A 16,626-nucleotide genomic window follows, 5' to 3' on the forward strand; every position below is an offset into this window, starting at 1 on the left:
TTTTTGAAATAAAAAAATGGATTCTTGGCTGCTTGGCCTCTAGAGCGGATCTGGTTCTCTGCTTTAGGTTGCCTCCTGCTTTTTCTTTTTAGCACAGTATGCAACAAATGCAACCTTTCTCCTTGGTCTTTTGAGGTAGATCCACTATTGAGAAACTACATAGCCATTGAATCAATCACAAATAGACGGTTTAAAAATTTCGGTTGTAACAGATAAAACACAACTAAATGTGATGCAGACAACTACATAGCCATTGAATCAATCACAAATAGACAGTTTAAAAATTTCGGTTGTAACAGATAAAACACAACTAAATGTGATGCAGACAATCTCTAAGTTTAATTAGGGTTTTCCGAAGTGGAAATGGCCCTGTTTGGTTTTCCCTCTCTTTTAGCACGCACGTTTTCCGAGGAGAGAATCTCGCATGCATGGTGGGCTAAATGAAGTCTATTTGCAAAATCTTTTCAGGGATGGATGTAATTTTTTGCGACGAATCTAATGACGATAATTAATCGATGGTTTGCTACAGTGATGCTACAGTAACTATCCTCTAATCGCACTGTCAAATGCCCCATTAGATTCTTCAGGGTTTCTAGCGCGGTGGTTCTGAAGTTGGTTTTGTAAACTGGTTTTGTTTGACATCGTAATTAGTAGTCAAAGTGCGTGATAGTCCATTCTAAGAAATAACCAAACAGTGCAATATGCATGTACTATATGTACTTACAAGTGAAATAGCTCACACTATTTCAGAAAAAAAAAGAATTCGCTAATATTATTTCGGTAGCGAAAACATTTGATAATCTTAACTTTGGGCAAAATATGCCCAACTCCTTCTGCCCACCCTTCTGGCCCCACATGCCATCCACTGATTGTCCAATTCCCCGAACCCTCTGCATGCCGTGCCTCTGATCCTCTCCGGGTCAGCAGTCTGTCATCTTGTCTCTCCTCTGTCCATTTGAGTCAAGCTGTCGCTGCGGCTGCGGCGGCGGCGGCGGCTCTACCCAGATCGGCGGCGGCAGGGCCCTCTTGCAGGTAGATCGGGCGGGCGGCGGCAATGGGGCACCCGTACGCGCCGGCGGACCTGGAGCTGCCGAGCTTCGTACCGCTGCATCTATCGCAGGGCCCGATCCTCGTGACCTACATCGGCGCCTCCCTCTTCGTCCTCCTCGCCATCTGGCTCATCTCCGGTACCCATACTCTGTGCTCCTCATACACCAACTTCCTCCCGCTTGTTCCCCAGCTCCATCACCCCGGATTCACTCCCTCCCTCCCTCTTGGAATTGACATTTTACTGTCCAAAGTTGCAATATTGCTAGCATGAGGAGCTTTAAAGATGTACTAAAATTAAGAACCAAGATTGGTGAGACTGGATTCGACCTTGTAATTTATAAAATTGATTAGCTTGTGGAGATCATGATTTGCTGCTTTAAACAATCTGGGCGTATCTCATCTAAGATGACCTAGAATTTGCAACCCCGTAAGTCTCGCCGTCCTGGATCTTTGATTGTATAATTCAACACTCCCAACTAATAAGAGCCATAAACAGCGACTTGCGCGTAACCCAAGACGAACAAATCTCAAGCAATCTGATACTATAGTTCTGAGCTCATGTCACGTCTTCGCATGCAGGAAAATGTGGCAGATTATCCAAGACCGACCGTCTGCTCATGTGCTGGTGGGCATTCACAGGGTTAACCCACATACTGATAGAGGGTCCCTTCGTCTTCACCCCTAACTTCTTCAAGAAGGAGAACCCCAATTTCTTTGATGAACTTTGTAAGTTGTTGCCAGCATCATAACTGTCACTATTGTCCCAAATCAGAATTTTTGATAAGCTGAAATGACAGTGGTTGGGTTCTGCCTTGTTCAGGGAAAGAGTACAGCAAGGGGGACTCTAGGTACGTTGCTAGGGACACCGCAACTGTTACGGTTGAAGGGATTACTGCGGTATTGGAAGGCCCTGCATCACTGCTTGCTGTGTATGTCTTCTCAATTCCTACTTCTCTACATGCAGCCTGCTACAAGTCCTCTCTAGTCTTCTGTTACTAATGAAGTTCAGTCAAAACTGGCTAGGAGATCTTATTTTTCTGTTAGAAATAAGGCACCAGGGAACCTGACGATCAACCTTTTCTTTTAGAAGTAGGCCTTGCTCTTCATGTCAGACACTAATTAGGTTGGTTGGGTAGATTTACACTAAATGTTTGGTAATTAGATGCATCAGCGAAGGCTTCAGTTCTGTGTTTTTGGCTTTTTGTAGATCAAATTGATCCAACTGCAGAACGCAGAGCATGAGATAGTAGCACTATCTTGAATACCATGTGCTGTTTCTAGTGAACTTCTTGCACCAATCTGAAAAACCTCATCTTGACAGTTTTTTTTTGTCAGAACTGCACTTTAGAATCGAAAAAAAAACTCCTTTTCTGTCTAGTAAAACTGTGTTAGGAATAAAACTATGAACATGTTACCTGTAGTAGTTGGAAATTTTGGTTTATAGTTGTTCGGATTGTGTGAATTTGGATTAATGATGTAACTTTTACTTCATCTCACCAAAAGCTTGCTGCTTGCAGCTACGCTATTGCATCCCAGAAGTCCTACAGCCATATTCTTCAGTTCACTGTCTGCTTGGGTCAGCTCTATGGATGCTTGGTATACTTCATTACTGCCTACTTGGATGGCTTCAATTTCTGGGCCAGTCCCTTCTACTTCTGGGCATACTTCATTGGTGCGAATAGTTCGTGGGTTGTGATACCAACACTTATTGCCATGAGATCCTGGAAGAAGATCTGTGGAGCATTTCGAGCTGAAAAGGTGAAGACCAAATAAAAACTGCCTTGGCCACCGTTTCGTTAGAACTCAGACTTGACACTGAAATTCTTGTGTTTGAACTGAAAACTGCTTCTACCGTTTGCTCAAACAAACATTGTAATGCAAGAAAAATGTGATTTTATTCCCAATCAAACAGGGTTGCTGGCTATTCCTTCTAAATAATAAAGCTGTACTCCATTTTTTTTGTGAGGATAAAGCTGTACTCTTAACTCAAAAGCCCTTTTTGTTTAGCAAAGAAAAACTTAAGTCTATTCTTTTTCTTAGATGGTTGACTAAGGGTCCATTTGGTTGGATGGACGCCGTGGAATGGGAGATACAGCTCCAGCTTCTCTCGGTGTTCGGATGGACGACTTGTTCTCCAACCAAACAGACCCCAATTCTAGTGTGACAATAGCTGAGCCTGTGATTCTGATCGTTGCTTTGATGATTCTGTATCGTCCTTCGTGCGTGTATTTTCACCTTGCCATAAGCTGAAATTTTCACCTTGCACAGTTAGATTTAATCCCCGGCTAAATTGCAGGCATATGATTCAGTAGAACTTTCCGCTGTGACCTATAAAATTTCAGGTGGCAAGCCGGTCCCATTTTGTTATGGCGCCCTCTGATTTTGCCTCAGCAGCTAATATGATCTTGCAGGTATTAAAATATGTCTCAGTTATTTGCTAGATGGACATCCTTTTAACTAGTCAAATGCAATATTTAAAAACAATAACAATGATTGCTGAGATGGAAACCAAATTCAAATCGTTAAGTACTCTGATAACAGTTTGTAAAAGCCAACTCCGGTGTCAAATAAAAGCAGGGAACAAGAGAAAGCAAAGTTATCAGTACAGTTAAGCAACACAGAACATGATGAAACTCATACTACAACTTTCACTACAAATTCACAGACAGTTGCATTTACAGATTCATGAGTCATCAATCATTTTGCATCTAAACTGCTGCAAGGTTTAGTAGACACCCAGGATGTAATTACTAATCATGCATGGAGATCTGATTAACGTACACTAGTGGACAAACATTTGCATTCAGAGACTCATCAGTTATTACCCATTTTGCATCTGAACTCACAAAATATTTCATTTGACAACACAGGACGTAATTACATATGGAGACCTCATCTGTGTACATCCTATAGCTTTCTCACTTTTGCATATGAACATCCAGTGCGTTTTGTTGAACCCATACCAAGCGTCATGACTTGCGACAAGAAAGCATCAGTAGTTTCTTACTCTACTAATAGCTGGTACAAGAGAAGGTTGAGCAATAACAGAGGTTGAATTGCTGGAGTTAAACGCCAAAAAGGAATCGATTCCATTCCAAATGTCCAATAATGATTTCCTAAAACAGGCAACAAAAAAAACCCTCATAGGAGGTAATACAAAAATGCCGGCTGACAATGGCTAACAACATCAGACCCCAAAAATCTAGATCCGGTATTCTACCACTCTCTGAATATCCTCGCTAGTCAGAACCTATTCATAAACATACAATAACAAAATCACAATACAACACGAATCATGGTACAAAGATTCAGAAGCAGGCAAGACCCTGCAACACAGTCAAATACTCAGATATCTCTCCTCTCTTGGGCAAGATGTTGCTCCTCAATTCAGCACCTCTAGCTCCGATAACAAAATTGTCTCAACTCCACCGCTGACTAAAAACTAAGGAAAAAAGCCAGTCATCCTCAAAGCACAACAGCTGCCTTGTCTGGAGTAACATGCTGGAGGACAGTGGCAATCAAAGGCTCGTAATGGTCTGCACCAGCACCGCACCAGGCTGCAAGTAAATATTTGTACAGTTTACTTAAGTGGATACATCACCAAATTTGCAGAAAAAGACACAGCGAGGTTTGCAATCTGCAACACACCTGTTCCTTTCATGAATAGAAAAATTGGTGGTCCACAAATTTCTCCTCTAGGACGATGTGGGAGGAAGAAAACACAATTGTCCTCATCAATCATTGCATCTGATCCATGAGCTTGCACCTATATCAAAGCACAACAAAATGGCCCAATCAGATTACAAAGGGCTACATTTCAGCTACCAAAGTACCAATGCAGATATAAAATAATGGCTAGTTCTATGGTGTGCCATAATTGGGCAATATATCATATTCACATGTTCAGACTTTACCACATAAACTTCTCTCTTGAACTCGGTTGCCAGGCACTCAATTGCAATATCATCACCAAATGCAGCTGCGCGGCCATCCCTGTTCTCATCGATTGTTAGTAAGCCTTCCTCTGTGTACTGCAGGGTGATAATGTCATGCTCATCCTCTGAGGAACCAGAAATGGACATATACTTGGCCCAATTTTCTCCGTTGTTTACAGCGATACATCTCTCCTTGTAGATAGTTTCAGCAGCAATTTCCCTGCAAAGCAATCAACATAAATATGTGATATAAGCACATTGGACTTCGAAAGCTCAGAGGGTCAGTGACCAGCCTCTGTAGGTTGTCCACAATTGAACAAAGTCAAGGAAACCCAAACTAGCACAAAACTAGTAGAGATTCTGTGATTAAGATGTACAATTGTACCAGGGTCAAGCATGTTGGTACTAAATGGAGTACTGGGATTTAATCCACATGCAACCCAAGTTGCTCCCATTACATCGGCATTCATGTTAAGAAATTTCAGAAATTGGGTCTCAATTAGCAAGCCTTTCAGAATTTGACATCTCGTTCATGTCACAGAACTTAAAGAATGATTCCATCCTTCTGGACCATTTTATCAAGGATAACATACTAGGACATCTCGTTTAAAGTCGCGAGGCAATTTCCTGCATCTCCATGATGCCACAAGATTGGATGAATCAGTGCTTGTGCGTATGGTAGCATCCAAAAGAGCTAAAGGAATCACGAATCGCTAGATGCAGATCAGCTGAAATGACTAAACTTTTATCTTAAGAACAAGCATATTGGGGGAAATCAGGGCTTCTTTTTTCTTTCAAGAATGCAATATAGGATAGGAACATTGCATGTGCTCTGATGAGACTAAGAGCATGAATAACGAAATAATAATCAGTAAAAGAACAGAAAAAGGCGAGGCTTTGAGATCATGATCCGCCGCGACCAAAAAATAAAAATAAAAGATTTGAGCTATAGAAGAGAGACTAGATCCGGGAGGTGCATGTGCGGGTACCTCTGGATGCCAAGATCGACGAGCTCCTGGATTGCCGCGTCGAGCGCGTCGCGCTGGGCCTTGGGCGCGAGCACCTTGATCTCCTGCACGACGTGGACGCCCCACCCGGCCTTGAGATCCGGCGCGTAGAGGTGGCTCACGGCCGCGTCGACGGCGCCCTTGTCGTCCTCCCCCGCGGCGGCGTAGACCTCGGCGAACCGGCGCACGGCGCGGTGCCGGAGCTCGCGCGCGTCGGCCTTGGCGGCGGCGGCCGTCCGCGCGGCGGTGAAGAGGCAGTTGCCGTCGGCGTCGACCTCCCCGCCGTGGTCGAGGCGGAAGACCACGGGCGCCGGCGCCGCCTCCTCGCCGCCCGGCGGGGAGGGCTTCCACGCGACGCCCCGCTCCCAGATCCGGAGCAGGCGGCGGCGCTGCTGGTCCTCGAGCGCCCAGACGGCGTCCCAGCCCGCGGGCGCGGTGGAGACCTCGAGGGCGGGGCCCGGGGAGGGCCAGGCGAGGAGCGGCGGCGGCGGCGCCGGGGCCGGTGACGGCGGCAGAGCCTCGGCGACGGCGGCGGCGGAGGGGTCGCAGAGGAGCTTGCCCATTTCGATTATGGTTTCTCTCTCCTCTCTTCCTCCTCACCCTCCTCTTCCCTCTCCTCCTTGTTTGGTGGCGCGCGGTTTTTTTTTTCCTTTTCTTTTTCGCGGTCAAGGCGAGTGGACGCGGCAGGCGGAACGGGGCGGCGATGTGTTGGGGGAATACCGGAATAGCCGTTGGGGGAGAGAGGGGTAGAAGGAGGTAGGTGGCCACGTGGAAGGCAGCGAGTGGTCGTGGTGATTGTGCCGCCCGGTGCGCGGTAGGAAGTGACCGTTGGCTGATCTGGCTGGTGTAACGTGCGAGCCAGCTGGACCACAATTTTCAGCTAACGCGCGGTAGATGCTTGATTCCATTGGATTTTCGTGGATGATACCCACCAAATTATTTCTATAGTCTAACTTGACAATATGCTGACCTTAGAGGCTGTTTGGCACGGTTTAGGTTTCTGTATTGTTCATCTGATGTAGCGCAACTGTAGTAAGAGTATGTGAAGGAAAAAAAATTACTCCATCTGTTCCAAATTATAAGTCATTCCAAGAATCTTGGAGAGTCAAAGTTTTTCAAATTTGATCAAATTTATATAACAAGATTATAATAGTTATGATACGAATGAAGTATCATTAGATTTTTTGTTAGCTATATTTTCATAATATTCCTATTTGATGCCATAAATTTTTGTACTTCTCTCTATAATTTTAGTTAAACTTTGAGATGGTTTGTCTCTCCAAGATTTTTGAAATGACTTATAATTTGGAACGGAGGGAGTAGTTGCCATCAGTTTATAAGTTCATTTTTCACCTTATTTGAGAGAACGGCCCGTCACTGCAACACATCAACGGTACAATAAAATGTTGTTGAAGCTTTTCAAAACTATCAAAGAGGTCTCTAAGATAGGGTTCACCAAGAGCTCACCACACGGAGCTTGGCAATGAGCTGAGGGTCGATGAAGAGGGGACTACAATGCTCAGGGTGGCTGGGTTCCAGTCAAATTCCCAGTTGGGGTCGTCGTGATGGTGTTAGTGCAAGGAATCAACTAGCGACGATGAGCTACTCCGATCCAAAATTTTGCTGGTGTTTGAATCTGGTGGAAAGCGAAGAGCGGGAGAAAAAATTGATGGATCGGTCATGTAGTACAACCGAGAGTAATATGAATCCTTTATTGTATAGCGACAAACTCAGCGAGTAATAATAATTCATATGTTTCCCTATTCATGATTCTTCTATCACTTCACAGACAAGAGCTCAACAATAAATCAAGATTAGAAGTAAAATTGTCAAATCGTACCAATAGTTGAGCCTGTTATCGGTTCTCGGAGATTATTCTCTCTCACATAATAATATTCATTCTACCAGCCGAATACTATTTATCAGATCAGCCGAACAGCCTCGTTATCTCGCTGATTAGTACCCTCAACGCCGCTAAACTATATGCAAAGCTACTTAAAAGGATGATCACATGTAGTGCGCCCAAATAAGTTAGATGTTTTCATGATTTTTGTATTGCAATGCATAAGTTTGATGTTTTCATAATGAGATCACTCTACGGAATTTAATTTTGATCCCAGTTAGATGTTCAAGGACAAATAGCAAAATGATCATAATATATTTGCTTCCTAGAAGCTGAGATCTATAACACAAATATTGTAGTGCCATCTGCATAATCTAAAGTAAAGTGGACAGCACATGTTCTGCAGTGACTTGGACATATCGCTCTTTGCTCGTGCTATTAATATCACCAACATGGCAACATATCTACTGCAACGTTGAACGTGGACTTCGATACCACAATATCATTCACCCTTTCATTCGAGAATTTCATTCCAATTCATTCCAACTACTTATATCCATTTGATATCTCTATCTCACGATATCCTAAGAGTAATGAAGAATATGATATTCGTGAGTTGTCCGAGAAAGATACACATTAAAAAGTAGACTTTTGTATATTAGAAATGAAAGAGCATTGTATCAAAGAAAAGGGTAGAATACAAAGAACTTGCGCCATAGGCAATAATGCTTTGACAAGATCATTTGCTCTCAAAATGTAAAATTGCTGATGGTTGCTTAGTGTCATGGGTAACCACAACAAAATGAGAAAAGGTAAGACCTGATCGCAAGCATGGAAACCAGCAAATGCAAAAATGGAAGGAAAGTGTATAGCAATTAACTTCAAGAATATATGTCTAATGAATACATCGTTGTTTGGATTACTGCCTGCCAATATAACTTGTTATGTCCATATGATTTAATTTCTGATTTGTGTACGGTGCCATTCTTCATTTGATCCTTTCTTTGTTCTTGGTTTCCTCGTCAATGGAAGAGGCATCTAGGGTTGGGCATTGAGGGTTGCAAGCAGGGTACTTAGACCAGCACTCTTTGTTTGTCAGGTAGCAATTCTGTTTCTGATATGGATCCCCGCAGCAGTAGCAATCCTGATAACCATGGCCAAAATAATCGTACTGCCCTGAGAGGCACCATGTAAGTTTGATCTTGCGCTCAGCTAATGTTATCAAGTTGAAAGCTGCAGGTATAGTACTTCTGGCCTTCAGATGCTGACGAGAACAACCTGATGAAATTTCTATGTTCATTAGTACATATTCACATAATAGACATGCCCATCATGTATATTATCCGGAAAATAAAAATATATAACAAACATCATGCTAAACCTTTTTTTTAAGAAAAACATGGCTATTGGACACGCCAAAAATGCTTTGGCGTATCGGCTATAAAGGAATTAACAAACAAGTGAACAGAAATAAGCAATAGCAAAAGAATAAGCAACCGATCAGTCTTTGCCGTTATTCTAAAGTTCCTCTCAAGTCATGTTGTGCCTTCTCCATCTGAAACTGAATGATATTCTCCTTCCACGAGCTGTTCTCCAAATACCTCTTGAAGAATGTTACCCCACCATCCAATTTTACTGCTAGCACCACCATGCTTCGTGTTCCATATCGTGCCTGAAACCAAATAGAAAAATAGCTAAGTCTATATCCTAAAAGAATTATGAAAAGACACCTACATAGCTATTCAATTACTGAATGTCACACATATTACCTGTCCTTTTGCAGTGTCAATGAAAATAGAACCTAACTTGTACTCCCATTCAGGATCAACACCAGTATCAGGTACCAAAGACTTATCAGTTTTGATTGTATCCATCATCAACTCTTCCACCATTTGTTTTAAAGAGACTTCCGAATCATCATTTGTTTCCAGATATTTTTTGAAACTCTGTCCTAAATGCAGTGCTTGCAAGGTGGGAAATGAATTCTACAAGTATGCCCAAAAATTGTTTGCCTTTGAATTATTGGAAGAAATTTAGTTTGAAACTTACTTAGAAGAGCGAGAAAGAATGGTATCCTTACGTTAACAGCTGATAATAGTAACGCTTACAGCCACTAAACCAACTTAGCAAATAAACCTATGCAACTAAATTTACTTAATCGGCTTCAGAGAAAGCGAAAATAACACACACAGACCAATCATCCGGCTGCAATAGATATTTCAGATAGCACAGGGTAGAACAAACTTACCATATGCAAAAGTCAACAGCAAATAGGACATAACAGTACAAGTTCCATTATTAACTAGTAATTTCTCATATATTCTTGTAATTGTAAATAAAGCAGATAATCATGCACTTTTAACATCACAAAAATAGCTTATAGGAATTTGTTGATAAAATAACCAAACAATTAGCAAAGGGAATTCTAGAAGGAAACAATTGAAAGGCAAAAACAAGCCCAGTCAGCTAGCAGGTCACAGGAAATTGCAAGATAAATGAGCATCCTGCATTTCAGAACTTCAAAAAAATAATCACATTCTTAATCATAATATCCATAGAGAATGAATGTACGTCTTACCTTTGGCCATGGGGAATCAATTGCACCATTTGAAAGCACATGAAGTCCAGGAGCAACTGTTTGAATCACAGGATCACCTCCAGGTCTATTAGAGATGTAAACCATGGTTCCGGAGTTCACATCAGCCAATATAAGGTTAAAACCATTGTACTGATATGCAATGTTCGAGAAAACGTTAAAAAACGTATGTTTACTCGCGATTAAACGGTAATCGGACCCCCAGCGCATTGATTATGCCCTGTGCGGCGATAAAAGCGCTGGGCGCGCCTAGGCCGAGCGATTATGCGCGCGGCGGAGTTTAAACGGTGAGGAAACGGGTAAAATGCGTCGCGATGTGTTCGGTGGAAGGGCGGGCGGCCGGCGGGAACTTTCCCGCGCAGGGGAAAAGAGCGCGCGGGCAGGTAAAGGGCTGGCGGCTAGGTTTTGCGGGCCGCACCCTGCTTCTCGCGCCGCTATTTCTCTCACCGCCGCCCCTTCCTCCTTTTCCCCGAGCCCAACCCTGACCCCGACTCGCCGGGCGCCTGGATTCCTCGGGTCCCCGCCGGGCACTGGCTACGACGGGAGCAGCAGCCGAGGCGGCCCCTCCCAGCTCCCGGCGGCGGCGTCCTCCCAGCAGCTGCGCGCGCTCCCAGCGGAGGCGCCCTGATCCACCACTTCCCTGTGTCCTTGCCTCAGGTGATTTCTTCAATCCTTTGCATGAAATTGATTGCTTTGTGTCATCTGTTGCTGTTTCCCCATCGATTTGCTTGATTTCTTGATCTGATTTGAGCAATTTGGGATCTATTTAGTATTATCTTGTTTGTTGTCTGTTGTGTTTTGTGAGATGACTGACTTGTGAGAGAAGTCAGCAATGCAACTTATGAGTGATGTACTGATGTCTTTAAGATATATTTGTGGTTTCTGAGCCTTTTCCCTTTTGCATTATTGTGGATTTGTGGTGCTGTTTGGAAGATTGAATGGACTGACATGTGCAGCACTAGATCTGTCCCTACAAGATAAGTTTCTACTCTTTTTCCTTCTATTATTGTTGAATTATGAATGTTTTCAGATTGCTAAGTACTATCTCTTTGATTGACAGGCTTTTGCAATCAGCTGTTTGTTGAATGTAGGAAGCCAAGGAGGAGCAAACATGAAGTCAAGAACAAGTGTGCAACAGCAGGTAAAAGTCTCTACTTATGTGCCTTTACAATTCATCATTTTGGCCTTCTGGTACAGTATCGTATTGCTCCCAGTAGTAAAAAAAATGCAAACGTTTAATCGCGTTTAATCAACGTTTACTCAGCCTAGGCGCTAGTCAGTGGCCTAGCGCCCGCCAAGCGCTAGCGTTTTCTTGAACATTGCTGATATGCTTCCTTTCCAATTTCTGTTGCATACTCCAGTGGACTGTGCCTGTCCTACATACAACATAAAGCAACTATGACGCAAGGTTTTCTTCAAAAATATTAAACAGGGAACTATTTGGGGGCGGGGGGGGGGGGGGGGGGGTATAAGCTGAATAAGGCTCAGTTTGGATACAAGTGCTAATGGGTGAAAGTGCTAAACTTTAGCACTAGTGTATCCAAACAGGAGTGTTAATAGGGTGAGCTAAAGTTTGGCCAGAACTAAAAATTTTTAGCAAAGGTATGAGTGCTAATAGGTGCTAAAGTTTAGCACTCAACTTTAGCTCCTCCAAACAGGCCGTAAATAAGGTTTCCACATAGAAGGCAGCACAAATAGGCTACTCAGGTGCTAATTCTAGAAATCATTTTACAAAGGCAAGACTAGTTTGTTTGAGTACCAAAAACGAATGCTGAAACTTGACTGCAAACCAATTAACATTGAAGACAGAGAAAACCATGCCTCTAGCCCTCTACATTTTTCTTTTGCAAATGATCTTATTGGCACTGTGGTCGCCAACCAGCACATAACATCTTAAGAAGAGTTCATTCCCTTGCAGCATATGCAGAGCACGTCTCACGGTAATCTAAGATTAATCCTCCATCATCATGCCATCGTTTGAGATAAAAATCAGTCACAAAATTTGACAAGGTTCGACAAAATTTGACAAGGTCGAACCTGGAGAAACCTGACGGGGAGCTGTCCTCTGGTCTTGGGGCCGATGATCGAGTTGGGCTCCCGCACGTTGGTAAGAAAGGCGAGCTTCCCATCCCTCGTGCACCCCATCCACGTGCCCCCGCCGAGATCGTCCCTACCTCCGAGGATCTCCTTGCTGTCCTCCTGCGCCGCCCACCACTGCGCCGGCTGTGTCGGCCTGCGCCAATTTGCAGGTGCGTAGGCTTAGAGAGATAGATGCATCGGACATAACAAGCGGCGGTAGAGCTGCACGGAATGGAGCAGGGCGGGGCGGGGCATACACCTGGTGAGATACTCGTCACGGTTGAAGAGCAAGAGTAGGCGATGCGCTGGGTGGCACTCCCACGCCCACGCCGCAATGCACATGGCTGAGATTCAGCCTGGGTGTTCAGTCTAACCGAATGGAATCGATCGGTTCTTCAGTTATTTTAGTAAATTCAGTTACCAGAGAATAGGAGCCGATCGGTTCCTAAGAAAACTGGGAACCGAGCAATTTCAGGTTCGGTTAATTCGGTTCGGTTTCGATTGTGACCGAACTACCCGAGGTACCAGTGAACACATCAAAATCTCAACAAAAATCGACATGAACTAAACACAAATTATCACAAATCGACATGAACTAAGCACAAATCAACATGAACAAAGCACAAATGAAGCCATAGGAGTGGATCTAGTGCCTTTCTTGCCGGCGAAGAACTTGCTAGCTTGCTTCAAAGGTTTCGTCGTGCGCTGTCCCGCCCCGCCGCTGCTTGCACCGTGCCGCCTGCAGCCGCTTGCGCCGTGCCGCGGTCTCGCCCCGCCGCTGCTTGCGCTGTGCCGCCCGCCGCCGCTTGCGCTGTCTGGGGGACAGAGGCCGCCGCCACAGGGAAGGACCGGAGGGGAGCCGGCGGCTGCGCTGGCGAGTGGGGGCGGCGGCGGGCTAGCGGGAGAGCGGAGCAGGCGGTGGTGGAGGTGCCCGCGATGAGGATGGTGGTGGGCCGGTGGCTGAGGATGGGGTGGGCGGCGGCGGGCGGGTGAGGGAGGGGAGCGGGGAGCCACCAGTGGGGAGGGGAGCGGGTGGCCGCCTGGCCGGGTGGGGTGGGGTCTGGTGGTGGTTACTCTTTTTTTTTTTTTGAACGTAATGGCTGGCGGTGGTTACTGTTTGGTCGGGTATATTGGACCGGGCCGTAATTTTTGGGCCTACTACATACAGTTAGGTTTTTTCGTTTATTTTCAAGGGTTAAAACCAAATTAACTGAAATTAGTTCGGTTAATAAGAATATGGGACCGAACTAATAACCGAAATATTCAATTTCAGGTATGTTGGTCCAGTTTCCGGTTTTCGTTTCTCAGATAATTATGCCCTAAAATTGATTGGGGGCTTCGAGCGGCGGCAAGGAGGGCCGAGAAGGATATGTAACTCGCCGGAGCTGTTGTGTGCTAAGAAGCACCTCACCGGTGGTTAGGCTCGATCAGGCCTACCATGGCGAACGAGCGAAGAGGCGTATTTGCATAAATTCCCCCTGCAAATGTGCATATGTACATAGCACGACTTATCCCTTAGACTTTGGGAAGGCCGGACCGGATTAGTAGCACCATCATCCATCCGCTTTGGATGGGCCTTGCAGTCTAAATCGTCAGCTCCAATTTCAGCGGGCCGTCGTAATCGTGCTCTAGCAAGTGCACGGCCCAGATCATGTACCCGACTTGTGCCCGCCGCCCGGTACGCCGCCAGCTCTCCCAAGGCAGGCAGGGGTGAAACCGCCGCTGGCGCTTCTCGGACTCGCCGGCCTGAGCATCGCTGCAACGGAAAAGCCTCTTGAATTGGGGAAGGATGGGTAGTGCTAACTGCTAAGCTAGGAGGACTGAGGGCATAGTATAGGATGCAGGCTTTTGCTTCATAATATATTGTGTATGCGCAGCAATGTGCTACAGCTCTGCTTGACCTAGAGCCTGGATCGTCACTCACGCGCGCAAAGTGTTCAACAAAATGACTCGGTGCGTGGTCTTTCAAATCGGCTATTGTGAGCCTAAGACAATGATGTAACGGCGGCAGTTCAAGGCTGAAAAGCGCTATCACATGATCTAGAGCACCAAATTAATGCAAGAAAAATATCAATTTGATTATTGTCGGTCATAAACTCATAATCATCCCGTATTACAAATGGAGGTCCTGCCATGGAACACAAATAGTTCGTAAAGGTACAAATCACATATGTGTGGAAGCGCATACAAACCATCTTCTATTGTTAGGAGATGAGCAAAATATCTGCTCTCTTGTCAACTTGGGTTTTGCTTTGTTGTTGTTTTCTGGCTTTGAACGGGTAGTTTGCTTTTCAAATTTTAACCAAGTTGTATGTTTTCAGGGTTTCAAAGAAATAGTTTCCGAATGCAATTGTGTTTGCTATTGATGATTGCAGTGATGCAATACATATGAAAAACTCCTATGGCCATCAAGGAAAGTAAAGCTTGCTTAAAGTTTTCAAGGAAATCTAACAAGTTACCTTTGGTAGGTTCACCCTCATACAAACGCCTTTCTAGATTTATAGAATGAGCTAGTTTTTCCTGCTGTACTTTCCTCAACTGAGTTTGTGATTATTCGCATGACAATCGCGTTACTACAAGTATCCGCATGCCATTCATCTCAAATGGCGTTTGTATTGATGGGGACGGAATGCATAGAACAAACTCAAAATACTCCCAGCTCTGCCCATTATGATAAGAAGACTTGCATCATGATGGACTTACATAGTGGTGTTTAACACTTGTGTATAGGGTCCTCTTACATAATGGACTTGCATAATGGATTCTAAATTAACCTTAAAATAGCATGTTACTAAAATGATCATCGTGCTACCCATTCTATATATTACTTTGGAAAAACTTTTACCATCAGAGTTAAAATTTTGTAGAAGTTTTACAAAGTTGAATTATTTTCATACATTGATTAATATACTTTTCGTTGCACATAACAACGCACAGGTACGAACCTAGCCAACGTATATTTACCTCTGCTCCATCCGATGGACGATGGATGAAGTGATGATCGGTCCTCCGGTGTCCACTCTTCACGGCGGATAGCCGGCGTCGTCGGAGTCCATGGAGGACTGGATGTCCGGGGCGTACCATCCGAGCTCCTGCGAGATGGCGGCGACCCTCTGCTTCTGCCCCGTGGAGTCGCCGACGGCGGTGGTGAAGGGGTAGACGAAGGTCACCTTGGTGGCCATGCACCTGTACGCCACCACGCCGGCGTCTCCCTTCACCAGGAACTCCATCACGTCCCGGCCCACGCCGCCGTCCATCTCCGCCTCGATGTAGTGGCCTGAAACGCGTGCGCGCGTGATGAGCTGAGCTCGTGCGTGCCCGATCGAATCGACCCCGCACTGAAGCTGCTCGAGCGAGCTTCGATCCGGACGGCGTGTGGATACTGACCGTAAGGCGTATCCTCATCGACCTTGAAGTCCACATTGCTCTGCGTCTTCTCGATGGCTTGCCGCAGCGCCTGCACGGCCTTGTCCCCGGCGGATGATTCCGGGATGAGCAGCGGGGAGGCGAAGGAGCCGGAAGATCCCAGCGGGTTGGTGGACACGCACCCGGGGTTGGTGGACGGGCATGGCCTGATCTTCCTGCGCCATGGACACGCATGCACACACGACACGACACATGAACTGCGATCAGGTTCAGGAGCAGAGCATCTCCAATTGCAGTGGTAAATAAAGTACTAGGAGCCACCGTGGACGCAGGGCAGGAGACGAACCCGAGCTTGTCGAGGCCAAGCTGCAGCTTCTGGGACTGCGCGTACGGCGTGGGGGCGGCGAAGGGCCTCCCCTGCTGGGGAGGGGGGCGGACGAACGGGACGGCCTGGGCGACGACGGCGGCGGGGCCTGGGCCAGCACCGCAGGCCAGCGCGGCGGCGAGCGCTGCCGGAGCGACCGAGGAGAGGAGCCGCGGCAGTATCGGCGCCGCTTCTGGGGCCGGCGGGGGACAGGGCGGCGCCGGCATTTCTCGCGGCCTCCCCTTTGTCGCCGCCGTTCACGATACTTTTCTCTCCTCTGCTCCGCGCCACTCGATTGGGGGGAGGGCGTAGGGCCAAATGGCCAATAGCACGACTCGATGGGCCGGGCCGGAGAAATTTCCTTGGGCCTCATCCCACGTGGGCTT

General features: G+C 45.9%; 4 protein-coding genes across 4 annotated transcripts; 1 reads left to right on the forward strand and 3 right to left on the reverse strand.

Annotated features, from left to right (window-relative positions):
• Window positions 1–894: 894 nt before the first annotated feature.
• Window positions 895–3,077, forward strand: LOC120676529 (probable 3-beta-hydroxysteroid-Delta(8),Delta(7)-isomerase). The gene is made up of 4 exons (XM_039957858.1): window positions 895–1,187; window positions 1,630–1,776; window positions 1,871–1,979; window positions 2,568–3,077. The coding sequence occupies exons 1-4, from the start codon at window positions 1,055–1,057 to the stop codon at window positions 2,821–2,823; spliced, it is 645 nt and encodes a 214-aa protein (XP_039813792.1). The 5' UTR covers window positions 895–1,054; the 3' UTR covers window positions 2,824–3,077.
• Window positions 3,078–4,097: 1,020 nt separating this feature from the next.
• LOC120676509 lies at window positions 4,098–6,658 on the reverse strand. Its single transcript, XM_039957835.1, has 4 exons — window positions 5,975–6,658; window positions 4,965–5,205; window positions 4,699–4,816; window positions 4,098–4,607 (listed from the first exon to the last, which is right to left on the reverse strand). The coding sequence occupies exons 1-4, from the start codon at window positions 6,553–6,555 to the stop codon at window positions 4,516–4,518; spliced, it is 1,032 nt and encodes a 343-aa protein (XP_039813769.1). The 5' UTR covers window positions 6,556–6,658; the 3' UTR covers window positions 4,098–4,515.
• Window positions 6,659–8,681: 2,023 nt separating this feature from the next.
• On the reverse strand, window positions 8,682–15,512 carry LOC120676548 (transport and Golgi organization protein 2 homolog). The gene is made up of 4 exons (XM_039957877.1): window positions 15,475–15,512; window positions 10,414–10,498; window positions 9,605–9,799; window positions 8,682–9,507 (listed from the first exon to the last, which is right to left on the reverse strand). Exons 1-4 carry the CDS (start codon window positions 15,483–15,485, stop codon window positions 9,349–9,351), a joined length of 450 nt encoding a protein of 149 aa, XP_039813811.1. The 5' UTR covers window positions 15,486–15,512; the 3' UTR covers window positions 8,682–9,348.
• Window positions 15,314–16,543, reverse strand: LOC120676524 (thylakoid lumenal 17.9 kDa protein, chloroplastic-like). Its single transcript, XM_039957850.1, has 3 exons — window positions 16,223–16,543; window positions 15,898–16,091; window positions 15,314–15,787 (listed from the first exon to the last, which is right to left on the reverse strand). Exons 1-3 carry the CDS (start codon window positions 16,465–16,467, stop codon window positions 15,534–15,536), a joined length of 693 nt encoding a protein of 230 aa, XP_039813784.1. The 5' UTR covers window positions 16,468–16,543; the 3' UTR covers window positions 15,314–15,533.
• Between the last annotated feature and the right edge of the window lie 83 nt (window positions 16,544–16,626).

Source organism: Panicum virgatum, chromosome 5N, assembly GCF_016808335.1.
Source record: "Panicum virgatum strain AP13 chromosome 5N, P.virgatum_v5, whole genome shotgun sequence".
NCBI classification, from domain to species: domain Eukaryota; kingdom Viridiplantae; phylum Streptophyta; class Magnoliopsida; order Poales; family Poaceae; genus Panicum; species Panicum virgatum.